Consider the following 21,674-nt stretch of genomic DNA (forward strand, 5'->3'; position numbering starts at 1 on the left):
ATTTATACAGAGACTTGATTACACACAGGTGGATTCTATTTATCACCATCAGTCATTTAGGACAACATAGGATCATTCAGAGATCCTCGCTGAACTTCTGGAGTGAGTTTGCTGCACTGAAAGTAAAGGGGCCGAATAATTTTGAACGCACCACTTTTCAGTTTATTTGCTAAAAAAGTTTAAATTATCCAATAGATTTCGTTCCACTTCACAATTGTGTCCCACTTGTTGGTGATTCTTCACAAAAAATTAAAATTTTATATCTTTATGTTTGAAGCCTGAAATGTGGCAAAAGGTTGAAAAGTTCAAGGGGGCCGAATACTTTCGCAAGGCACTGTATATGGCCGACAGGGCCGGCACATGTCGCTCTGCCCAGTGGAGGATGTGAGCAACCTCCCGTGCTGCAGCTGAGCTCCTTGTCCCTCCTTGGCGGTTGAAGTAGGCCAACGTCGTGGCGTTGTCTGACTGGATCCTGATGCCCTTGTAGCCTCATTGACCATGTGGAGAGGCAAAGTCTGATCTCCCGAAGCTTGAGCACATTGATCGCCAGTTGGGATTCTTCCTCTGACCAAAGGCCCTGGGCCGACTACTCCCAGCACTAACCCCCCCCCCACCACCACCACCACCACCAGCTGGTCAGGCTGGCTTCCTTTGGGATCACTGTCCAATTGAGAGGAAGGAACGATCTCCCGGACCTAAGGGCCCTGACTAACTGGCTCACCCGGATTTGAAGATCCAGGGATAAATGGAGATTTGTTCCATTTTGACAAAATTTCCTTCTGCAAGACTCAAGTGTGAAATTGAGCGTACGTTACTGTATCGAAAGTGGCTACCATGAGGCCCAGAACGCCCATGCAGAAGCGCAGCGACGACCATCTGCGGTTCATTAACAACTTCACCACAGCTTTAAGAGTCTGCAGCTTGTCTGAAGGGAGAAAAAACTCTCGCTTCTGAGTCATCCAACAGCAAGCCCAGGTACTCCAGACGTTGAGTCGGCACTAACATGACTTCTTTAGGTTCAGCACCCAACCAAACTCGCGGAGAGTCTGCATGGTGATCGCTACATCCTCCCTTAATTCTGAGGCAAGGTATTGTCCTGTAAACATGGACCAGGCCACTGCTTCGGCCCTCCTGTCGGCAGGATTCTTGAAGGCAGGAGTCCCTTCTACCAGAATCGTGGTTACTTTATTCAACCTGGATACTGGCGGGGGGGGAGGGGTCAATGACCGTAAGAGAAGTCCATTTTTTCAGGTGGCTCTCCTCAAAAGGGGTAACACACCGTCAATCTTCTTGGGACTGAAAAGGCCCGCTGCAGACTTCCCCATTCCTTCTAGATGAACTTACCAAAATAAGTCAAATACAAAAACACCTTAGGAGTGCGGGCTGGTTTGCGGGACCCAAAAGGGACTGCCACCTCAGCAGAGGTTCCTGCTGCATCCTGTATTTTCAGGGTATCCCCCACTGCAGTGATAAGTGCTCCTACTAGCACTTTTTCCTGCGCTTACCCGGACACAAAGTCAGAGTCATTCTCACTGTCCAAACAGTCTTGGTCCGCATCCTCTGGCACGTCAGAACAGGGGCCACCAGTCACCATGTGACCCGAGTCTGAATCAGAGCTCTCCCCAGAAGATGGGGGGGCAGGGGGTGTTGTTTTTAAACCCCTTGCGCCCACACGCCGCTTCCAACCTGGCAACAAAGGTCTCCAGGACCGCCGACAAAGCATCCATAGGCAACGCATTTTTTGCAGGTGAGCCGGTTGCAATAGCAGGGATGTCTGGGGAAGAAGCGCTAGCTTCTGATGCCATGCTGACCCTCACTCGCCTGCCACAACTTAGGGACTTAAGGCAAGGTACACAAATCCCACCCTCCTAGCTGCTTACAGACTAAGAGGCCCCTCCGCAGGACTCACTAACCTGACCAAGTGCTGCTGCTGACTGCTCTGCCCTGTTTCAGTCACAAAGTGCTCAGAGTGAAAACCACGCTGTTCTGAGGTACACAGACCCAGCACTAGGAGGTAAAAACACGCTGATGCTACAAGAAAATGGCTGCCAGCCGACCATCCTTAGTACAAAAATCACCAAGTCGTAGGGATTGATGGACGCCTGCCACAGACAGACCCATCACCCGAGCAGTACAGGGTGGCTGTCAGTCACAGCACACTGTGACACGGACAACAGTAGCCCAGGCATGTGTGTGCCCCGGAGCATATAGCTCACCGGCCACCCCTGAATCAGACGGGGCATGTCGTGGCTGACCCAGCATGTAGCAAGGTCTGCTCACGCTCAATGGCCAGGCTGGGGAGACTACCAGGATCTATATTATCCAGCCTGTCATCCAGCCCGGCTGTTGATTGTAGATCACAGGAATCAAAAATGCAAAAAAAAAAAAAAAATTAAAAAAATAAAAAAAAATTCCCAGGACCAATGGTCCCACCGAGAGCCAGGTCCTTATACACTAGGCAGAAAAAAAAAACTGAGCTGCTGGATGCAGTGTGAGGGATTATAGCCAGTAGGACCGTCCCCTGGGCGGTCCTGTGCATGTTCTGCCTAGTCCTCTACTAAAGGGGCGATAAAACCCTAAGGTCAAAATGAAGATGCTGTGTCGCTCAATGAACTAAAGAGAAATTAGCCTTTGCTGCAATATTAAGCTACATTCCTCAAGTTTTCCCCTGCAATACTAGTTTTCTGCCACAAGATATCTCAAGTCTGATGGGCATCATTCAAATGTACTTCCCCCTGAGCCCAGGTCAACCTAGACCTGTCGATAGACAGCGAAAAAGAGAAACATACTAATCTGTGTTACTCTGCTCTGTCCTATCAGCATGCTCCTTGTCAGCACATGAACTAAATAGCTTCCAGTACTGTTTCAACCTCTCACGCCAACTCTGCTGTACAGGATGTGTAAGAGACTGGTATAATTCAGGTACTAACACAGCAATCATAAAAAAAATAAAAAATAAAAATACAGTTCTGCTTTAACGGCATTGCACATTTTCAAATGTTTTTACTGTTTAAACTAGATATTAGCGTAGCTATACTTTCTGTGCCTTTTGCTTGCCTTAGCTCACGTGTTGCTCTAGGTATGTCTATTGTCTGCTACAGCTAGTCTATTCCTATTCGCCAAAAGAGACAAGACAACTTCCTGTTCCAGGCCACAGTGTCCAGTGCATGCATTGCCATCTGTTCTGTGTCGCATCACAAATGTTGGAGTACTAATGTAATTAAAAAAATAATTTCCAGCTGCATGGTAGGCTGTGTGTCTGTAAATGTTCTGCCTGCTTCTGTCTGTCAAATCTAATTAGCTCTCACCTGCACTACACTGAGACCCAGGAATTGTAGGATATAATGTAATGTAATTTTTCACAGAAAATGTTAGTTCTCAGACTACAGAAATCATGTATTAACCTGTGCAGTCATGCCGCATGCCTCATGTTTAAACACAAACAGAAACTTCTCACCAGAATGTAAAGGTTCACTCTACTATAGGGGGTGTGTGTGTGTGTGTGTGTGTGTGTGTGTGTGTGTGTGTGTGTGTGTGTGTGTGTGTGTGTGTGTGTGTGTGTGTGTGTGTGTGTGTGTGTGTGTGTGCGCGCGTACAGACCAACAAATTACACCATGAAACTACATGATTAACACACTTAAGCAGATAGAAAACACAAGATGCAGGTAGGAAGCGTATTAATGCCTTTAATGCTGAACTCTAATCTGATATATAAAAACCTCTTAAAAAGACTCCAACTTGTACAAGTTGCTGTATGGATAATGCATCCACTAAGAGCATATGGAAAGATCCTCCAGATTTCTGGTCGATTAGGTAGCTCTACAAGTAAAATACCTCCCTTTCGACATGCAACAAACCCAGACTTCAGGCCAGTGACACGCCAACAACTGCAATTGCTGGTTGTAAAGCTGCTCCCACCAGTGTGCCTAGTATAAAACCACCAGACATTTTTTCGTGGCTTCTTTAAATACTAGGACCTCTACCACTGCGCACATGAGGATCCTGAAGAGATAATACACTGCCAGATCCAACAAGGGCATACTCCATTTCTTAGTAACTTTCATTGAGGTATTGTTGAGTGAACCTTTTGGGCGGAATTATCATGCTGTTAAAGTGAGCTTAGTCCGTGTACAAAACCATCCTTTAACTGAGGATGTATAGGGAAGAACTGGCGATGCTGTCGAGAAAACCGTGATCCCAGTCCTGTCAAATTTGAAGTGAAGAACTCAGGAAGCAGAAACTTACTGGTAATTAGTCTGGACACAAGTTTTTTTCACATCTGAGATATCGCCAACCATAGGGTTATTCAAGTGTATATTTCCCTTATGATGATACTTCTACTTTTCCTTCTACTGGAATACATTTTTTCTCATCCTCCACTGGTTCCTCCTCCATAACAAAAGGAAGGGGGAGGAGAATTTTTCCCGGTCCAAGCCAGCAAGTTATAAGGAAATAACAAGAAATTCAGCGAAAACAGGTCAACATTCCTCACTTATCACAAGGAACTGAAGGAAAAAAAAGGTGCCCCAAAGGTAGTGTGATACAAAGATAGGTGGAGGGACTCAGATAAGCTCAGAAACAAACTAACCCTTGGGTATACATTACACAATGCACTTCATCCAGGTTCCTCCCTACCTGAAGAAGATATTTGGGACCCATCACCCCCTCCTACATCCCTTCTCTGCTGTCACATATTGGCCTGTGGCTGTGTATACAGGGACCCTTGGGGGGAGCAGCAGTCCAAGTCAGCTGAGAGGATAGTTGTGTGACTAACACTTGCTGCAAATTATAGTTGTGTGACTAACACTTGCTGCAAATGTGACTTGCAGTCCCACCACCAAAACTGTGACCTGTAATCCCACTAGGGAAGTTCTGCTCACCTGGGAGGTTCTGCTGTGACCTGTAATCCCACAAGGAACTACTATTATACAGGATTTATGTAGCACCAAACCATTCCTGGAGGCTCATTTCCCTGTCTGGCGCAGGGACTACCCCAGGGCACTCACCAGTCCAGCCACAGAAACCCCTAGGGTGTCCAATCTTCACCCATCATGATGGCCTTTGCCACAAGTTTTTCCCCAGCTGGAGATCACTGCCCTGGACCTGTATAGCACCCACCTGGTCCACAAGGCAGTATGTAATTATTATTATTAACGATTTATATAGTGTCAACAGTTTACGCAGCGCTTTACAATGTATAGGGGAGACAACACAATTACAGTACAATACAAAAGGTACAGGAGGGCCCTGAGCTTACATTCTAAAAGGGGGAGGGGGGGTGGTGGTACAAAAGGTAATAGCGGCAGAGAATGATTTGATGGGGGCGGCTCGGGGACAGTTAGGCGAGTGTGGGATAGGCTTCCCTGAAGAAATGAGCTTTCAGGGAACTCTTAAAAAGGTGGACAGGGTAGGGGCTGATTGGACAGACTGGGGCAGGGAGTTCCAGAGGATGGGAGAGGCTCTGGAGAAGTCTTGAAGGCGAGCATGAGAGGAGGTAACAAGGGAACTAGAAAGCAGGAGGTCCTGGGAAGAGCGGAGGGGACGATTTGGGCGATATCTGCAGATGAGGTTGGTGATGTAGATGGGGGCAAGGTTGTGGATTGCTTTGTATGTTATGGTTAGCATTTTGAATTTTACATGGTGGGGTAGGGGAAGCCAGTGAAGGGATTGGCAGAGAGGGGCAGCAGTCACGGAACGATTAGTGAGGTGTATTAGTCTAGCAGCAGCATTCATAATAGACTGAAGGGGGAGGAGCCTGTGTAAGGGTCGGCCATTAAGGAGAGATTTGCAGTAGTCAAGGCGGGAAATCAAGAAGTGAACGAGTTGCTTTGTGGTGTCATTAGTCAGGAAGGGTCAAATTCTGGAGATGTTGCGGAGGTGAAGGCGGCAGGATTTAGCCAGTGATTGGATATGGGGGCTGAAGGAGATGTCAGAGTCAAGGATTACACCCAGGACTCTGGCATGAGTGGAGGGACCAATGGTTGTGTTGTTGATATTAATGGTGAAGTCACGGGGGGGGGGGGGGGAATCGTGAAGGAGGAAATACTGTATAACAAGCTCAGTTTTAGAGAGATTGAGTTTGAGGAAGTGGTGTGACATCCATACTGATATGTCATTCAGTAAGTTGTAGATCTGTGAGGAGATTGAGGGGGTGAGTTGAGGAGTGGAGAGATAGATCTGGGTGTCGTCGGCATAGAGGAGTTTATCAAACGGCCCAGGGACGAGGTATAGAGTGAGAATAGGAGGGGCCCAAGGACAGAACCTTCGGGTACCCCAAAAGAAAGAGGAAGGGGAGCAGAGGAGATTGAGTTATAAGCGACACAAAGTGCGCTGAGATAGGTAGGAAGAAAACCGGGATAAAGCAGAATCGCAGAGGCCAAGGGAGTGTAATTTGCTGAGGAGGAGCAGGTGGTCAACTGTGTCAAAGGCAGCAGAGAGGTCTAAAAGTATGAGTATGGAGTAGTGGCCGTTGGTTTTAGCAGTTAGTAGGTCATTGGTGAGTTTTAGTAGGGCAGTTTCAGTAGAATGTTGTGGGTGGAAGCCAGACTGTAAGGGGTCAAGAAGGTTGTAGTCCATGAGGTAGCGACTAATTTGGTAATAATTTGGTAATTATTGCACAGGGTCTCATTCCACAGGGTCCAGTGTCGACTGGTAATGTTACAGGCCACACCCTGTCATCCGAAGCGGGGTCTGAACCCTTGCCTAACAGGGAGGGATTATGCCAGGAAGAGGACTTTTTGTCTTTTTTTCAAGCATCTAATCACCTGCAGGTGACAGCAAAACCCTATCGCAATGACTATAATGATGCTCTGTGTCCCATGATGTACAAAAAAACAAAAAGGAGTTTTGCCTTTAGCTCTATTTTAGTTATCTACACTAATGTATTCGATAAAATTATATTGCTGTTTAAAAGCAGTTCCAAATACAAGATTCAAATGTTCCACAATTAGCTCTAAGGTCTGCGTGGATCTGTGTGGATACGTTTTTGTTTGCTTCAAATGGGTTTTGCATTTCCAAACAAGCCTATGAGAATGTAAAACTTGCTCGAACCAGGTCAAATCCACCTGTCAATGAATTCTGAAATGTCTCAAACTCATCAACACAAGTCCAAAGCCAGCTGACATGGGCCCTTATTGTGTTTCCACAATATTGTGTACGTACAAATAATTACAGGCAGCATTTCCAGCAACAAACTATACAGGGAAAAAAATACATCTAAGCTCAGTGAAATGGAGGGTTAAGGGTAAGGGTTATTGGTATTAAAATAAGTCTCTTATAAATAAAATCTCTTGCTATCTGAATGTTTTCATCAGCAATCTTTTGGCAAGTTAACATTATCCTTTCCAGACTGCTAAGCACAGAAGGAACAGTGGGGTTCTATGTGTTGTCAAAGATGTTTTCTTTATCGGTATACTGTAAATGCACCATTACAATCCCAAAATGCCAACACATATAAAATTAGCACTCTGGTGCAATTCGGAAACCAGCATCGTATCTCACTCGCCGGCAGTTCACACTGCCCTCTGTGAACCACTGCGGGTGTCAATGTAAAGTTAATGACACCCCCAGAAGGGTTTGGTTCAAATCGTACAGGAATCGGATCGCATGGGTGTTCACAATCCCATTCCTGTACTATTTGATCCTATTGCAGTGTGGACCAAAAAAGGGTACTTCATCATTTTGGTGCGAATACGCTGCAATTTCAGCCAGACAGTTTACATGGCTGAATTCACATTGCACAGACACTACATGTGATGTGCACCAGTCTGAACCCAAACTTAATCTGTACATGTGTTTATCTGTACAAAAAAACGAATGATCATATATAAATATTACTACGCTTATATTGGCACACATAAAAATGTACAAGACCTAATTCTTACCTTTATAAGGAGATCTAAAGCAGCTACTTTACATTTTGCATATTTTTCCTTTGTGTAAACAACAACGCACACATTCTAGAAAAGATATGAGTAAAACAATGACAGATTAAGGTGGTTGTAAACCTCAGACATGACAAATAAACAAAGCATATCATTCTATAGTGCACACTTGCCTCAGTCCAAAGCACCCAGTTTAATTTCTCCCTGCGGTCTCCTTCCTCCACTGTCTGCATGATTAAACACCAGACAAGTTTGGGTGATGGCCCACCACCCCCTGCAGGAGATAGCAGATGATTGACAGTGTTTTGCTGTCAATGTTTCCTTAGGACAGCATGTAGCGGGGGTGTGTCCATTCCCTCCACTCAGGTTTCAGATTCAACTTCTTCTGGGCTTTAGGCTGTACAACAGAGTGTGACAGATTGCTGCCCCCTGCCCGCTAGAGCTGAGAAAAAGCCTTTGACCTGTGATTTTTAGAAGGATGCACAGGAGAAGGGGCTGCAGGGTTTACCACCACTTGAATAAATGCAATAGGCCCAGGGGTGATGACTGTAGCTACTAGACCAATGATGAGATGGGTGGCGTTTGTCCCAGAGTTGTCTGAGCAAATGTGGCAGGAGGTAATGGACACAATTGGTGTCTATTGTCTCCTCCACAGACAAAATGATTCATTTCTGTTACCTTCACCAACAGTATTATACACCAGCTAGACTTTACCGAATGCAAAGGAGGGAATCAGCTAATTGCCACAAATGCAGGGGGGCTGAAGGTACTTTGCTACATATGGTCTGGGAATGCGAAAAAGTGAGACCGTTATGGTTGCAGGTGACTCAATTTATTTCAGATCATTTTGATTTGCCTAACATTTGCTCTCCTCCAAGATGTCTTCTTGGGGTCTTTGAGGAAGAAGAGATGAATGTGCACACAAAACTGTTCCTCAGGATCCTGTTTTTTGGTGTGAGGAAACTCATTGCCAGACGCTGAATACATGATGAACATTTAACACTGGGGATGTGGAAAAAAAAAAAAATAGTAAAATGCGGATGTGCTGATCTATAAAATTGACCTATGAGGCTAGAGGGGCTCCCAAGAAGTTTAGGAAGGTATGGTTTAGATGGATTGACTCTGAGAATACGTTGGAAGAAGAGGGATGATAGAACATTAGGTTGTCTAGGATTACCCTTAAGCCTTGAAGCTAGGATGGTGGCATGGCAGTGGGTGCACTTCCTGAAGTGGACAAAGATGGATTTTCTGTATCTTCCTGAGATAATACTGGAAAGCAGACACTCTTTTGGGAGGTAGGGAAGACAGTTTTTTCTTTGTGGGGTTATTTCATTGATATTAGGTTTACTTTTATGTTGTTTTAAAAAAAAAAATGGAAAAAGAAAAATTCACATACATTTCAGTGTATGATGGGGGGTAGACATCAAAGACTCGTGAAAGACGTGTGAAAATGTATGCATACAATCTTTATTGCTCCTAATGAATGTTAATTCCTTTTACTGTAGGGGGTGTACGTATCTTTGATGAACTGCTCTGTATACTACTTATGTGTTCAATAAAAATCTTTAAAAAAATAAAAATGAATAAATGCAATACAAATTTTTGCCTTTGTGATCATATGTACATTTCTGACCACACTCATAGATTTTCAGGTTCTAAAATAAAACATGTGAGCATCTATAGTACAAACAAAAAAACTACAGAAAAGAGAGAAACATTATAAATGTCACATTCTTACATATATTAGAATCTGCGTACTGGTTTTTACCCAACAGCCATTAGGGGAAAGATGGATTGTTTGTCTGTACAGTAGTCTCTCTCTAGAATTTTGTTGGATCATGTTGGTTTTAAGAATGCTTGTTCAATTTTCAGATGTTTATTGGGAGCAATTTGATGTTTATTTTCAATCGCAGTGACATGAAAATTTGAAGGAGAAGGTTGGAACATTTCTCCTAAATAACCAAATTTCTAACAGTGAATGCTATTTTCATTCAGGAAGGTTCATTCACTCCAAAAAACAAATGTTAAAAGCAAACATTTTGAACAACATTTGTCATGTCATCGAATGTACTGATGAGAATATTTGCACGAATGTTCGATTGAAAAACTACCAACATATTGACAGCTTAAGGGCTTTTTTTTTACCCAAAGAAAAAGTGCCCGTACCTCTATAGCCACAAGACTTGTGAATATACTACAAGGGAAGTGATCAGCATCAAGTCCATTGAAACTACCAGTCTGCTGCAGTGACAGTAGTTCTTGTAGTTTATTCTTTCACAGATACCTATAAATGAATGATGCAGCTGTATGGGCAGAGCCCCTAAATACAGATCTAACATGCTCCAAATGCTGAACTTAGCCTTTAAGTGGAATGCAAGTCAAATCCTAACTATACAATCTAATCCCACCCCTATTCTAAGGCTATTCTATCGGTAAAGGGAAAGATGTATATAGTTAACTATTCTGAAGTTGCTCTGATCCAGTCACATGATCTCTCCAGCGCCGGCTTTCAGTGTGGAGGACAGATCGCCAAAAACGGCTTCAGAGCCTGGGCGATAACGTAAGTCATAGGCTTACTATGGGGCATCCATTGTCGGCTGTCTCTCCTCTACACTAAAGCTGGTGCTGGAAGCCAGTCAAATGACCAGACAGAAACTACTTCAGAATAGGTAAATATGCACATCTTTCCTTTTACAGAATAGATATAATAGGCTTAGAATGGGGGTTGAAGTAAATTAAACTTAGGGTTTGATTTGCCTTCCAATGTAAGTGCTAGTTAATCTAGAGGAGCCAAGATTGGAAAACAATGCTCCCATCTTCTAACTGGAGAGTACTCAGTCAGCAGCACATCAGACTCAGATGATAGAAGTGGAGCAAGCACCTCTGCCAGATAAAATGATTAAAGCCTAACTCTAGCCAATATTTTTAAATACTGCTTGTGTCCGAATGAGATTTCCCCAAAAGAGAACAAAAATCCAACAGGCGCTCTGAACCATTTTCCATGCTATTAGAAAACTTGATTTATTATAGTCCATGTCCCCATTAGAGATTGACAAGTTAGTGATGTAGCAGTTGTTGGATGGAACCATAGAGCATAGTGGGGGATGCACTGCAGCGTGACTGATAATATTATAAACTGATAGAAGTGGGGTGGCACATGTGATGTAATAATCAGGTGTCCGAATCACACCCTAGCTTAGAAATATAGAAGTGAACCCAGAGTCCTCTAACCTGCATAACACGTCTCAGCCTGTGGTGTTCATATACAGTATAAATATGAAACTCTATCATGACCAAATATTAATATACTATGGGGTACATTACCCTATACATATCGTAGCACACAAAATCAAAAAGTGCCCATGAACTTTCAGCAAGTTTTATCTGTATGAACATCTTCGGATATCAAAATATGTTATCTTTATCTAAAGATTGGATCTCAAATGTCACCAGGTTACAATATGCCCTGACTATCCTGATTAAAATTTCACAATTATGTATCCAAAATTATATATCAATTATGACTGGCAATCACTCACTCACTCAGAGCTTCTTACTACCAGATTTACTTTAAGTGCAATTTTCTCTATAGAAATCTTGTTAGTGTACAAACTAAATGGGGAAAAAAAAAAAAACACAGCAGCTTTTACAAAATATGTACACACTATATTAAACAAATTAAATACGAAAAAGTGTTACATGTGATAAGATGCCTTCTCAATGTAGGCCAAAAAATCCACCAAAATGAAAATATAAAATATATATAATTAAGTGAAAGGTCCAGAAAGCCAGGCAAAAGTCATTTAGGTGAAGAAAAGAAGTGTCCATCAAAATTTCAACAGAAATCACACAACACATATAAAGTTCTTTAAGGAACCTCAAATCCAGCCTTTTGTGTAGATGTTGAAGTATAGTAGTATATCCAAGTGGCCCGAGTTACAGAAGCTCCCGTCTGGCGGCTTAGGCAGCTCTCTCCTCCAGTCCTTGCTCTGTTCTGTGTGGCAGAGTGGAAGCTCATTGTCCCCGTCATTGTCAGCACAGGGGTTTGAGGTTCTCTAAAGAACTTTAGATGTGTGGTGATTTGCATCATTGGAATCCATTAAGCTGAACGAACAGCAAAGGCTGTTTATTGCCTGAAGTGAGGGGTGATTACTCACTGATGCACATATAGACCTTGAAAGGTCTAAATATCTGTTAAGAGGATATATTTTCCCTGTCTAACCTTTGGGGAGCACTGTGTGTTACACCTATGGAAAATTTGATGGACACTTCTTTTTCTTCACTTAAGGACTTTTGCCAGCTTACTGGACATTTCACTGTATTAAATTTATTAATATTTTCATTTTTGGTGGACTTTTTTTGCCTACATTGAGAAGGCATCTCATCACATATGCGATCGCGCAACACATTTGCTTATTTACTTTAACAAGAAATCAAATATTTTTTTTTCTTTACTCCTTACCTTGATGTCCACAGCATAAGGCTGGACATTCTGACCTATTTTCTCCAAAAATGCACACAAGAACTTCAGTGCTTCTTCCCGACAATCTCTAAACTGAAAGTAAAATACATAAAGGATTGATAACTAGAGCACATAAGCAAACTATGCATTTTCAAAAAAACTAAAAATAAAATAAAAAACACACACACACACACACACACACACACAGGTGTCTCTGATAAAATTTGAATATCATCAAAAATAGGATTTTTTGTACTCACCGTAAAATCCTTTTCAGACACAGCTCTTCTCTTAGCCATTGGGTTGTTACGCCCACCTTTAGGAGAATACATGTTATGTAACACACAGAACTTTCCAGTTCCGCCCAGGGGGTGGTCCCTTAGGTAACAACCCTCCAGCCTGCCATGCAGTCATCAGTACATCAACAAGCAGTATAACGTAAAGAGAAAAAAGGAGGGACGGGTGCTGTGTCGGTCGGTGAATTACAGAAAAAAGGATTTTACGACAAGTACAAAAAATCCTATTTTCTCTTATATTCACCGACCAACGCAGCTCCTCTCTTAGCCATTAGGATGTCCCCAAGAAGTGCCAAACGAGGGGTGGGAAAACAGCATAAAAAAAAATTTAAAAAAAAATATAAAAAATTTTTTAAAAAAAATAGATAAAAAAAAAAAAACACTTCATCCATCTTGGCAAGTGGGAACTAGTGAAACTTTACCCACAAAAAACAGTGCGTGGAAGAATCCACCACAAAAACAGGGTACCCTCAAAATGAGCGACTACCCACAACTGCACCAAAAACCTGCGGCATGTAACGCAACAGTGCATTAACTTAACAGTACTGCATTTTTATCTAAAAACCAGGAAAAAAAGTCAAAATAAATATTGCATACTCAATTGCAACTTATATGGCCGCCTGCAAAACCTTGCAGCCAAAAAAGGCATCAGCCAATGCACCGATATCTACCTTGTAGAATTTGGTAAAGCATGTGGACAGATGACCAGGTCTCCGCTTTACACACCTGAGCGACAAACGCTTGGTGTCGGATGGCCCAAGACGTTCCGATTGCCCTTGTGCAGTGGGCCGTGACCGGAAAGGGGGGCACCTGCCCCTTCAAGGCGTAAGCTTGCAGTACAATCTGTCTGATCCACCTGAAAATGGTGGCCGACGAGACCGCCATGCCTTTCTTTCGACCAGCCACCGAAACAAACAGCGAGTCTTACTTTTGGAAGGGAGCCGTGGCAGACAAATATACCTTCAGAGCCGGAACCACGTCCAGAGCATGAAGGGCAACCTCCTTAGGATGTGTCGGCTTAGGACACAGAGATGGTAACACAATGTCCTCATTGATATGAAAAGCCGAGACAACCTTCGGCAGAAAAGATGGTTGAGGACGCAACACCACCTTATCCTTGTGGATAACCAGATAGGGCGACTTGCAAGACAAGGTCGCCAATTCCGAAACCCTCCTGGCCGATGTGATGGCCACAAGAAAGACCACTTTCTGGGAAAGAGTCAACAAGGTAATCTCCCTGATATTTTCAAATGGTGGTTTTTGAAGCTCCGATAACACCAGGTTCAGATCCCACTGGGGTAACGGTGGATGCACCGGAGGGACTACATGTCGCACCCCTTGAACAAAGGTACTCACTAATGAGTGAGACGCCAGTTGTCCCTGGAAAAAAAAAAAAAAAAAGACAGCCAAATGCTGATATTTGCCCTTTAGTGGTGCTTAATACCAATTTCTGGTCTACTCCTTGCTGAAGAAGAAACAGAAGGATCCTGGATATAGAAAAGGAGCACGGATGCCATCCCTTCTCCTCACACATCGAGATGTAAGCCTTCCAGGTCCGATTATATATCTTCTGAGAAGAAGATTTCCATGCTCTCAACATAGTGGGGATCACCGAGTATGACAGACCCCGGCTCAACACCTGGCTCTCAATAGCCATGCCGTTAAAGCCAGCGATGGTAAAGCAGGATGGAGAATCGGACCTTGAGACAGAAGGTCCTCTGGTAACGGCATTCGCCATGGGGCGTCTGCCACCAGGTGCACTAGGTCTGTGTACCAAGGCCACTGAGGTCAATCTGGGGGCGACCAGAATTACTGGGATCCCCTCGACTTCCAAAGGCGTAGATCAGCTTGTACTGAAACCATGGAGCCACCAGCGCATCTGACGCGTCTGCCCACGCATCTGTTGTCCTGGATATGAATCTCAGCACCTTACGATTGAGATGGGAGGCCAGAAGATCCACGTCTGGTGTGCCCCAACGCAGGCACAGTAGCCTGAAAACCTCCAGATGCAACGCCCATTCTCCTGGGTCCAGCATCTGGCGACTTAGTCCTTCTGCCAGTTCTCCATTCCCAGGATGTAAATGGCCGACAGGGTCGGCATGTGTCGCTCCCCCACCGAAGTATGTGAGCAACCTCCCGTGCGGCAGCCAAGCTTCTTGTTCCTCCTTGGTGATTGACGTATGCCACCGCAGTGGCGTTGTCTGACTGGATCCTGATCGGACGCCCTTGCAGTCTCATCGACCATGTGGAGAGGCATAGCCTGATCGCTCTCAGTTCAAGCAGATTGATCGGCAACTTGGATTCGTCCATTGACCAGAAGCCCTGAGCTGACTGAACCCCCATCACTCCACTCCAGCCGGATAGGCTGGCGTCCGTTGTGATCACAATCCATTTTCTGGTTTATTGATTATGGTATCACTGTGCTTGATTGGTCAGCAAACTCACCTGATCTAAACCTCAGAGTATCTGTGGGGTACTGTCAAGAGGCAGATGAGAGATACCAGACCCAACAACGCAGATGAGCTGAAGACCCCTATTAAAGCAACCTGGGCTTCCATAACACCTCAGCAGTGCCACAGGCTGATTGTCTCCATGCCACGCTGCATTGATTCAGGAATTCATGCAAAAGGAGCCCCAACCAAGTACCGAGTGCATACTATATTGTACATGGACATACTTTTCAGTAAGCCAACATTTCTGTATTACAAATCCTTATATTTTTGGTCTTATGTAATAATAATATTTTTAAAACAGCTTACCTATAAAAATCCTTTTCTTTGATGTACATCAGGGGACACAGAGCCATAGTAACAACTATGTGGGTTATATCGGCATATCAGGTGCTGGACACTGGCACGCCCCTTAAGGCGTGAACTTCCCCCATATAACCCCTCCCATTACTGGGAGTCTTCAGTTTTGTAGCCAAACAATCAAAGTGTATAAGAAGAAGGGAGGGACCTCTGTGTCCCCTGAGGTACATCAAAGAAAAGGATTTTACAGGCAAGCCGTTTTAAAAATCCTATTTTCTTTTCTTACATCAGGGGACACAGAGCCAATGTGGGATGTCCCATAGCAATGGCAACTGGAGGGTGAAGGGGGGGGGGGGGACAGAATCAAGGAAACAGGAGGCCAGAGGACTCATACTGCAGCCTGCAGTGTATGCTGTGCATGCTGTGCCCAAAGGCAATCTCCTTGTAATATCGATTTGAAAAAAAAAAGTAAACATCTGAACCAAAGACCAATGTTGCGGTCTTACAGATCTGAGCCTTAGAGGCCTGATGATGCACCACCTAAGAGGCACTAATCGCCCTGGGTGAATGTGCTCTTAATATGAGAAGGAAGAATTTTCTTATTTAAGCTGAAGCTTGATCAATCACTTGACAAATCCATTTGGAAAATAGTGGATCTTGACGCTGCCTGTCCATATCTTGGACCCTCTGGCAGTACAAACAAAACCTGTGTTTTGCAAACCTGAGCAGTCGCCCTTAAATAGATTCTGATCGCTCTTACTACATCAAGAGACTGTCTTAAGGCTTCTGGGGAGAAAGAAGGAAGAATATTATCTTGGTTTAAATGAAAACCTGTTACTACTTTTGGTAAGAATTCAGCATGAGGACATCAAACCACCTCGTCCTTATGCATGATGAAATATGGCTCTTACAAGACAGAGCCGTTAGTTCCAATACTCTTCTAGCCGAAGAAATGGCAAGTAAAAAAGATTATCTTTCTTGTCAAAGAACCAAGAGAATTTCTCATAAGGTTCAAACGGCTGATTTAACAAAGCCAACAAGACCCATTTTAAATCCTAAGGATTTAGAGGTGCCCTGATAGGGGGAATAAACCGTGTTACCCCCTGAATAAACTATGCACCAAGAGGCCGTAGGAAAAGACATCAACGCGGCCTGGATCTGGCTCTTGATAAAAGTCAAGGCCAGCTTCATTTCAGAACCCATATGCAGCAATCCTGTCCCAGGCATTAGGAGAGGCTGCATGATTAAAGAGAACCGTTTGAACCTCCTTTATTGGTAAAGAGAGCTTTACCCCTTTTGGATGTACTTATCCACTCTAAATAGTCGTACCCCAGGAAGGGACACAGACTGGCTCAGGGTTTTCACCTGGTGCATCAGCTGGTCAATATCTCAGCCATGGACTTCTGCAAAAATGCACTAGTCCAAGTAGAAGTCATAGGGCTTAAACAATCGAGTCCTTCATAGCATCTGTGAGACACAGTGCGTCAAATACACCAGCCCCTTGCCGGGCCTGCTGATCAGGCAGAACTTTCAGGTATCTCACACCTGTTCCTTAACCCCTTGGAGTCTACATTCCAATGCATTGACGTGACTCAAAATGTGCTCCACCACAATAGTGGAGCAGACGTTAAGGGGTTAATGGACTGAGCCACTTCAATTGCAGCCAGAACTGCAAAAGACATCTTGTTTTTAAAAGGAAAGTCCAACCTCAACTTGCTGGATCTTCTTAACATTGCATTATCCACTGGACATTCGAGACTTTGCTCACTGAGGTGATTGCAGCATTAATAGCTGGAACCTCCCATTTCTTTCATAGAAATGTTCCCACTCAGAATATATAAGTTATGCATGAAAAGGAAAATATCCCCAGGAGGATGTTCAAATGAACCCTATTAGAGGTAGATACCTCAAGAGCCTGTGGCAGACAACAAAAGGGTTAAGTAACGGAGAAGACAAACACCTGACTTGTGCGGCTACTCCCTCCCGGTTAGGATCCTCTGAAGAAGAAAAATAAGTATCTTCCAATATTTGGGAAGATCTACCTGATCCCCAGCCTCCTGCACCTCAACAAAAGGGCCCAGAGGACTAGATGGGAATCTGCTATGTTTAGTCCTACTATGGAGAGACATCATAGCAATAATCATTTAAATGGTAGAAGAAAAACCTGTTTGTATGAAATACAGGGACAAAAGTGTTCTACCCTTGACGGCTTCATCTGACTGCCTGCATTTTTCTTTTTACTTCTCGGGGGAGGAAGACAGAGTTTCTTTTGGAAGGGTTTTTAGTTTTTTGTATACCATTAACCCCTTAGAACCCTTAGAACCCTTAGAGGGGTTCCTGTCACTCATAGCTTACAGTACAAAGCAGAGGCAGTACCAGCAAAAGAATGTTTCACTTGCTAGGCTATAGTACAGTACAATAACTGCCATTAGTCCTAGCTATACAGTACAATGTTGCCAAAAGGAAAAGGTCTGTCACCAAACCTGACCAGCAACCATTCTGCTCTGTCGCTCCACCGCCAGGCAGTAGCTTCTCTTGCAGAGCTTTAACTACTTCCTCCACGTGTGGCCAATGTCTAACGCTGTTTAGTCACGTCCCCCACCCCCCCTTTCCTGTTTCAAACAGGGAAGTGAATCTCCCGCATGAGCACCGGCATCATGGCGGGCGGCAGTGCGGGGGGTAAATCATCTGCTCAGTGGCCGGCCGCGACTTGCCCAAAAAAATTTTTTTTTCAGTTTTTTCTTTTTTTAAAAAGAAAAAGTCAGCTGGCGGGCATTCAAATAGATCGCCATTCTGGGGGCCCAGGAAGTGATCAGACCCCCCTTCATACCTGAGGGTCTGAGCTGGCTTGAACGGAGAGGAGAGTGGAGCTTCTGCCGTTTCCAGCGTCAGAATGGCAAGTGGTCAATACAGCCTCCAGTGGTGACACATGACAACACAATACATGCAAGATTATCTCCACTACCTTTCCCGGCAGCAGGGTTTGTCCGAGATTAAAAAAAAAAAAATCTTCGCCCTTCACGGTAGGCTCCGAGACCTTGAAAGGAAACCTTCAGGAACAGGGGTAGACTCAGGTAATCCTGCAATCTTGGACCTGCGAGAAGACCCTGCCAGTAAACTTTTAATGGCTTTACTACCAAAAAGTATTGGATCCTAGGGCCCAGCTTAAAAGCATTTGCAAGTAAAACCTCGTGTCTTCGGATGACGAGGCCCGGGTACTGTTCATTTAGTTCATTACGGAGACATCAGAACGGATCCGGTCAGGATGGCTGGCTCTCAAAGGATTACTGCCCATGGAGCTCAGTACAACACATCCTTACATGCGCCCAACACCTTAGACACTGGCGAAAAAACTGAGGAATCCCAGTAATGGGAGGGGTTATATGGGGGAAGTTCACGCCTTAAGGGGCATGCCAGTGTCCAGCACCTCATATGCCGATATAACCCACATAGTTATTACTATGGCTCTGTGTCCCCTGATGTAAGAAAAGAAATTCTCATTTTCTGAGATAGTGAAATCCCGAAAAATACAGTAGCTGTAAGCCATAATAAATCAACATTAAAAGAAAAATACATCGCTCTGTGTGTAACGTATATATATATATATCACACACACGTTTCAACTTTTAAACTGAATTACCAAAATAAATTAACTTTTTAATGATATTCTAATTTTATGAAATGCACTTGTATGTATGTGTAACTAACTTACCTCTTCAACACTGAGGGATTTGCGTACAAACAAAATCAAGCCAAACTCTTTCGAGAAGATCAATGAAGTGTTGAGATCTAGAAAAAGAAAAAAAAAAAAAAAAAAAGAAGGATACATGCCAAAATGTTAAACAATTATTGTTTAAAAGTCTAAAAGTGTTCTAAAGACTACTTAAGCATCACTTTGTACCTAAATAAACATCAAAAAGTGTAAAAACATGCAGTTGCAATCAGAAAACAAAAAAAGGTTTCTTATGAAATATCTTTCCATAGACATGCATACTCGGATCACTAGACATTACACACTCATGGGTATGGAGGAGGGCAACAACTCCAGTGCTGGTGTATCTCATAGAGAGAAGATCAAAACAAAAAAATAAAAAATCCAACATGGTCAATTGTATTTTCTTTTCAAATATGTCATCCAAGATTGCTGATGGCAAAAAATGTGTGGATGGTCACCTGACCTGACAGACTTTGCCAAGATTGTATATGGTCTATGGCAGAAGTATAACTAGAACCTTAAGGAACCGGGTGAAAGAAACAATGAAGGGTACCTTATTTCAATTGTGGGACCCTTTTTTATGGTCTAGCAGCAGGCCCTCCTTCCTGCTGTCTTGGGGTCTCCCCACGGTGGTGGAACACCAGGAACGGATTGTAAATGTGACCGTTACAACCCTGGTAGTTCGGCCAATGGTGTAAGTAGTTTATTTTAAGCATTTTATTTTTATTTTTTACAATTAGATTTTTTTCTTTTATTTATGAACCCAGTTGGGGGGCATTGGTGAAATATCAGGGATCTAAACAGACCTTTGATATTTCACCTTTGAGACAGAGAAAAAAAGATTGAGGACACAGCCCTCAGTCTCCAACTCTGTAGCCTCAGCAACACAGAATGAACAGGAATAGCTCTGTACAGCGCTTCCCGTTCATTCATAAACTGAGGCATAGTAAACAACTTACTATGCCTCAGCTATAAAAAAATAAATAAATAAATAAATAAAGGAGAGAGTGATTGTTAACGATCACTGACTCTATTCATTAAGACAAGGGCACATTTGCCAGCTGTGTGTGTGTGTGGGGGGGGGGGGGGGGGTTTATAGGGATCCATGAGAGCACACAGGGGCTCGGGACAGCAGGACAAGGATAGGGAAGTGGTGAGGGTGGCATGTAGAGCTGCTGAATGTCTGCAGTAGAGAGAGAGGAGAAGCAGTCAGCTGTTGCATGGACCTTCCTATCCAGGTGTTCATAGCAAGCGAGACCCCTGTACGTACGCCCCCCTGGTCTATGGGTACCCTGAGGATACAGGTACCCATACACATTCTCTTTGAACTTTTTTTTCACCTTTTTTTTTTTTTTTAAATCCCAGCTGACTATGTATAACCCATTCACTATCGCTGGTGCAAAATTACAATTCAGACTTACCTCCATATTCATGCAACGGCCAATGTTATATACCAGCAATGTGTATACCAGACATATGCTTTACCTAGTGAAGCCTTTGTTTCAATACAATGTTCAAGCTTGCATCGAGCAGCTAAAATAATTATACCCTGAAATTTTCCAATAACACACTTAGCAACCTGGCACAGATGTAATTTAATTCAAGTGAAACTACAAACTTTTTTTCATGTTCTAATGCACAGAAAAACTATGAAAAGTCTAGTCTATAAAAAAAGGACTTGCAAGAGTAATGTCAAACTGGGGTTCTAACCCTTTACTTTTCTACCCGAACAAGGTCACAACTACCTCCAAATACCAAAAAAAAATGCAAATCTCACTTATTGATTGGGGGTGGAAACCATTACAGACTCCCACCAAGTGCTTGCCAAGTCAAATAGTTCCATAATTTCAGTGTTTACAATGCCAGTTGACACCAGCGACGGCCCGTCCATACGAGGCACGGCCCCACTAATGCAAATGCAGGGCACCGGACGCATGGATTCCAATGGGAGGTTCTTCTAAAAAAAAAAAAAATTAAAAAAAAAAATTATAAAAAAAAAAAAGGGAAGAGGGCTCGGGAGCTGAGCCCACCCAGTTGTGTGACAATAGCAAATTCAATTCGATACAAATTCACCATTGTCTTCCCGATTGTCGACAATAGCAAATTAATATTTGCTATGGTCTACCCGATTCTCGTCCCAGCCAATCCCGGCTCAGGAAGAGGGTCCCGAGATCCAATTGGCTGAGAGGAGAAGTGATCCAATTGGCTGCCGAGGAGGAGAGAGACGCATGGGAAGCCACGCCGCCATGAAGCCGAGGAAGGAGACGCAGAGGCCCGCCGCCTGGAGGAAGCTCGTGACCTAAATGGGATAAAACTAGGGACCGATCAACCGACCACCAATGGCGGGGGAGAAATTGCCACCCCCCAAAAAAAGTTCCACCCAAAAATGTAACTTCCGCTGTCCGTTTTCCTCCCTCTGGTGTCACATTTGGCACCTTTCAGGGGGGAGCAGATACCTGTCTAATACAGGTATTTACCCCCCACTGCAGGCAAAAGATCGCACAGTATCCGTGACGATCTATGCCATGTCCGAACCCTCCTCACAGGTCCCAGAAGACAGCAGGGACC

General features: G+C 43.8%; 1 protein-coding gene across 5 annotated transcripts in view; it reads right to left on the reverse strand.

The window, feature by feature from the left end:
• The window catches only part of PRKDC (protein kinase, DNA-activated, catalytic subunit), a 794,135-nt gene that overhangs the window by 757,261 nt on the left and 15,200 nt on the right, over nt 1–21,674 (reverse strand). For all 5 annotated transcript variants that reach the window (XR_013277654.1, XR_013277655.1, XM_077492661.1 and 2 more), the window contains exons 2-4: nt 19,104–19,180; nt 12,346–12,438; nt 7,884–7,958 (exon numbers count right to left, since the gene is read on the reverse strand). Coding sequence is in view for 3 of the 5 variants with exons in the window: in XM_077492661.1 (XP_077348787.1) it covers nt 7,884–7,958; nt 12,346–12,438; nt 19,104–19,180 (245 nt within the window). In the remaining 2 variants the exon portion in view is untranslated. The remainder of the gene's footprint in view (nt 1–7,883; nt 7,959–12,345; nt 12,439–19,103; nt 19,181–21,674) is intronic.

Source organism: Lithobates pipiens, unplaced genomic scaffold (genome assembly GCF_037356315.1).
Source record: "Lithobates pipiens isolate NorthernLeopardFrog02 unplaced genomic scaffold, aLitPip1_a1.2 Scaffold_19, whole genome shotgun sequence".
Taxonomy (NCBI): Eukaryota; Metazoa; Chordata; class Amphibia; order Anura; family Ranidae; genus Lithobates; species Lithobates pipiens.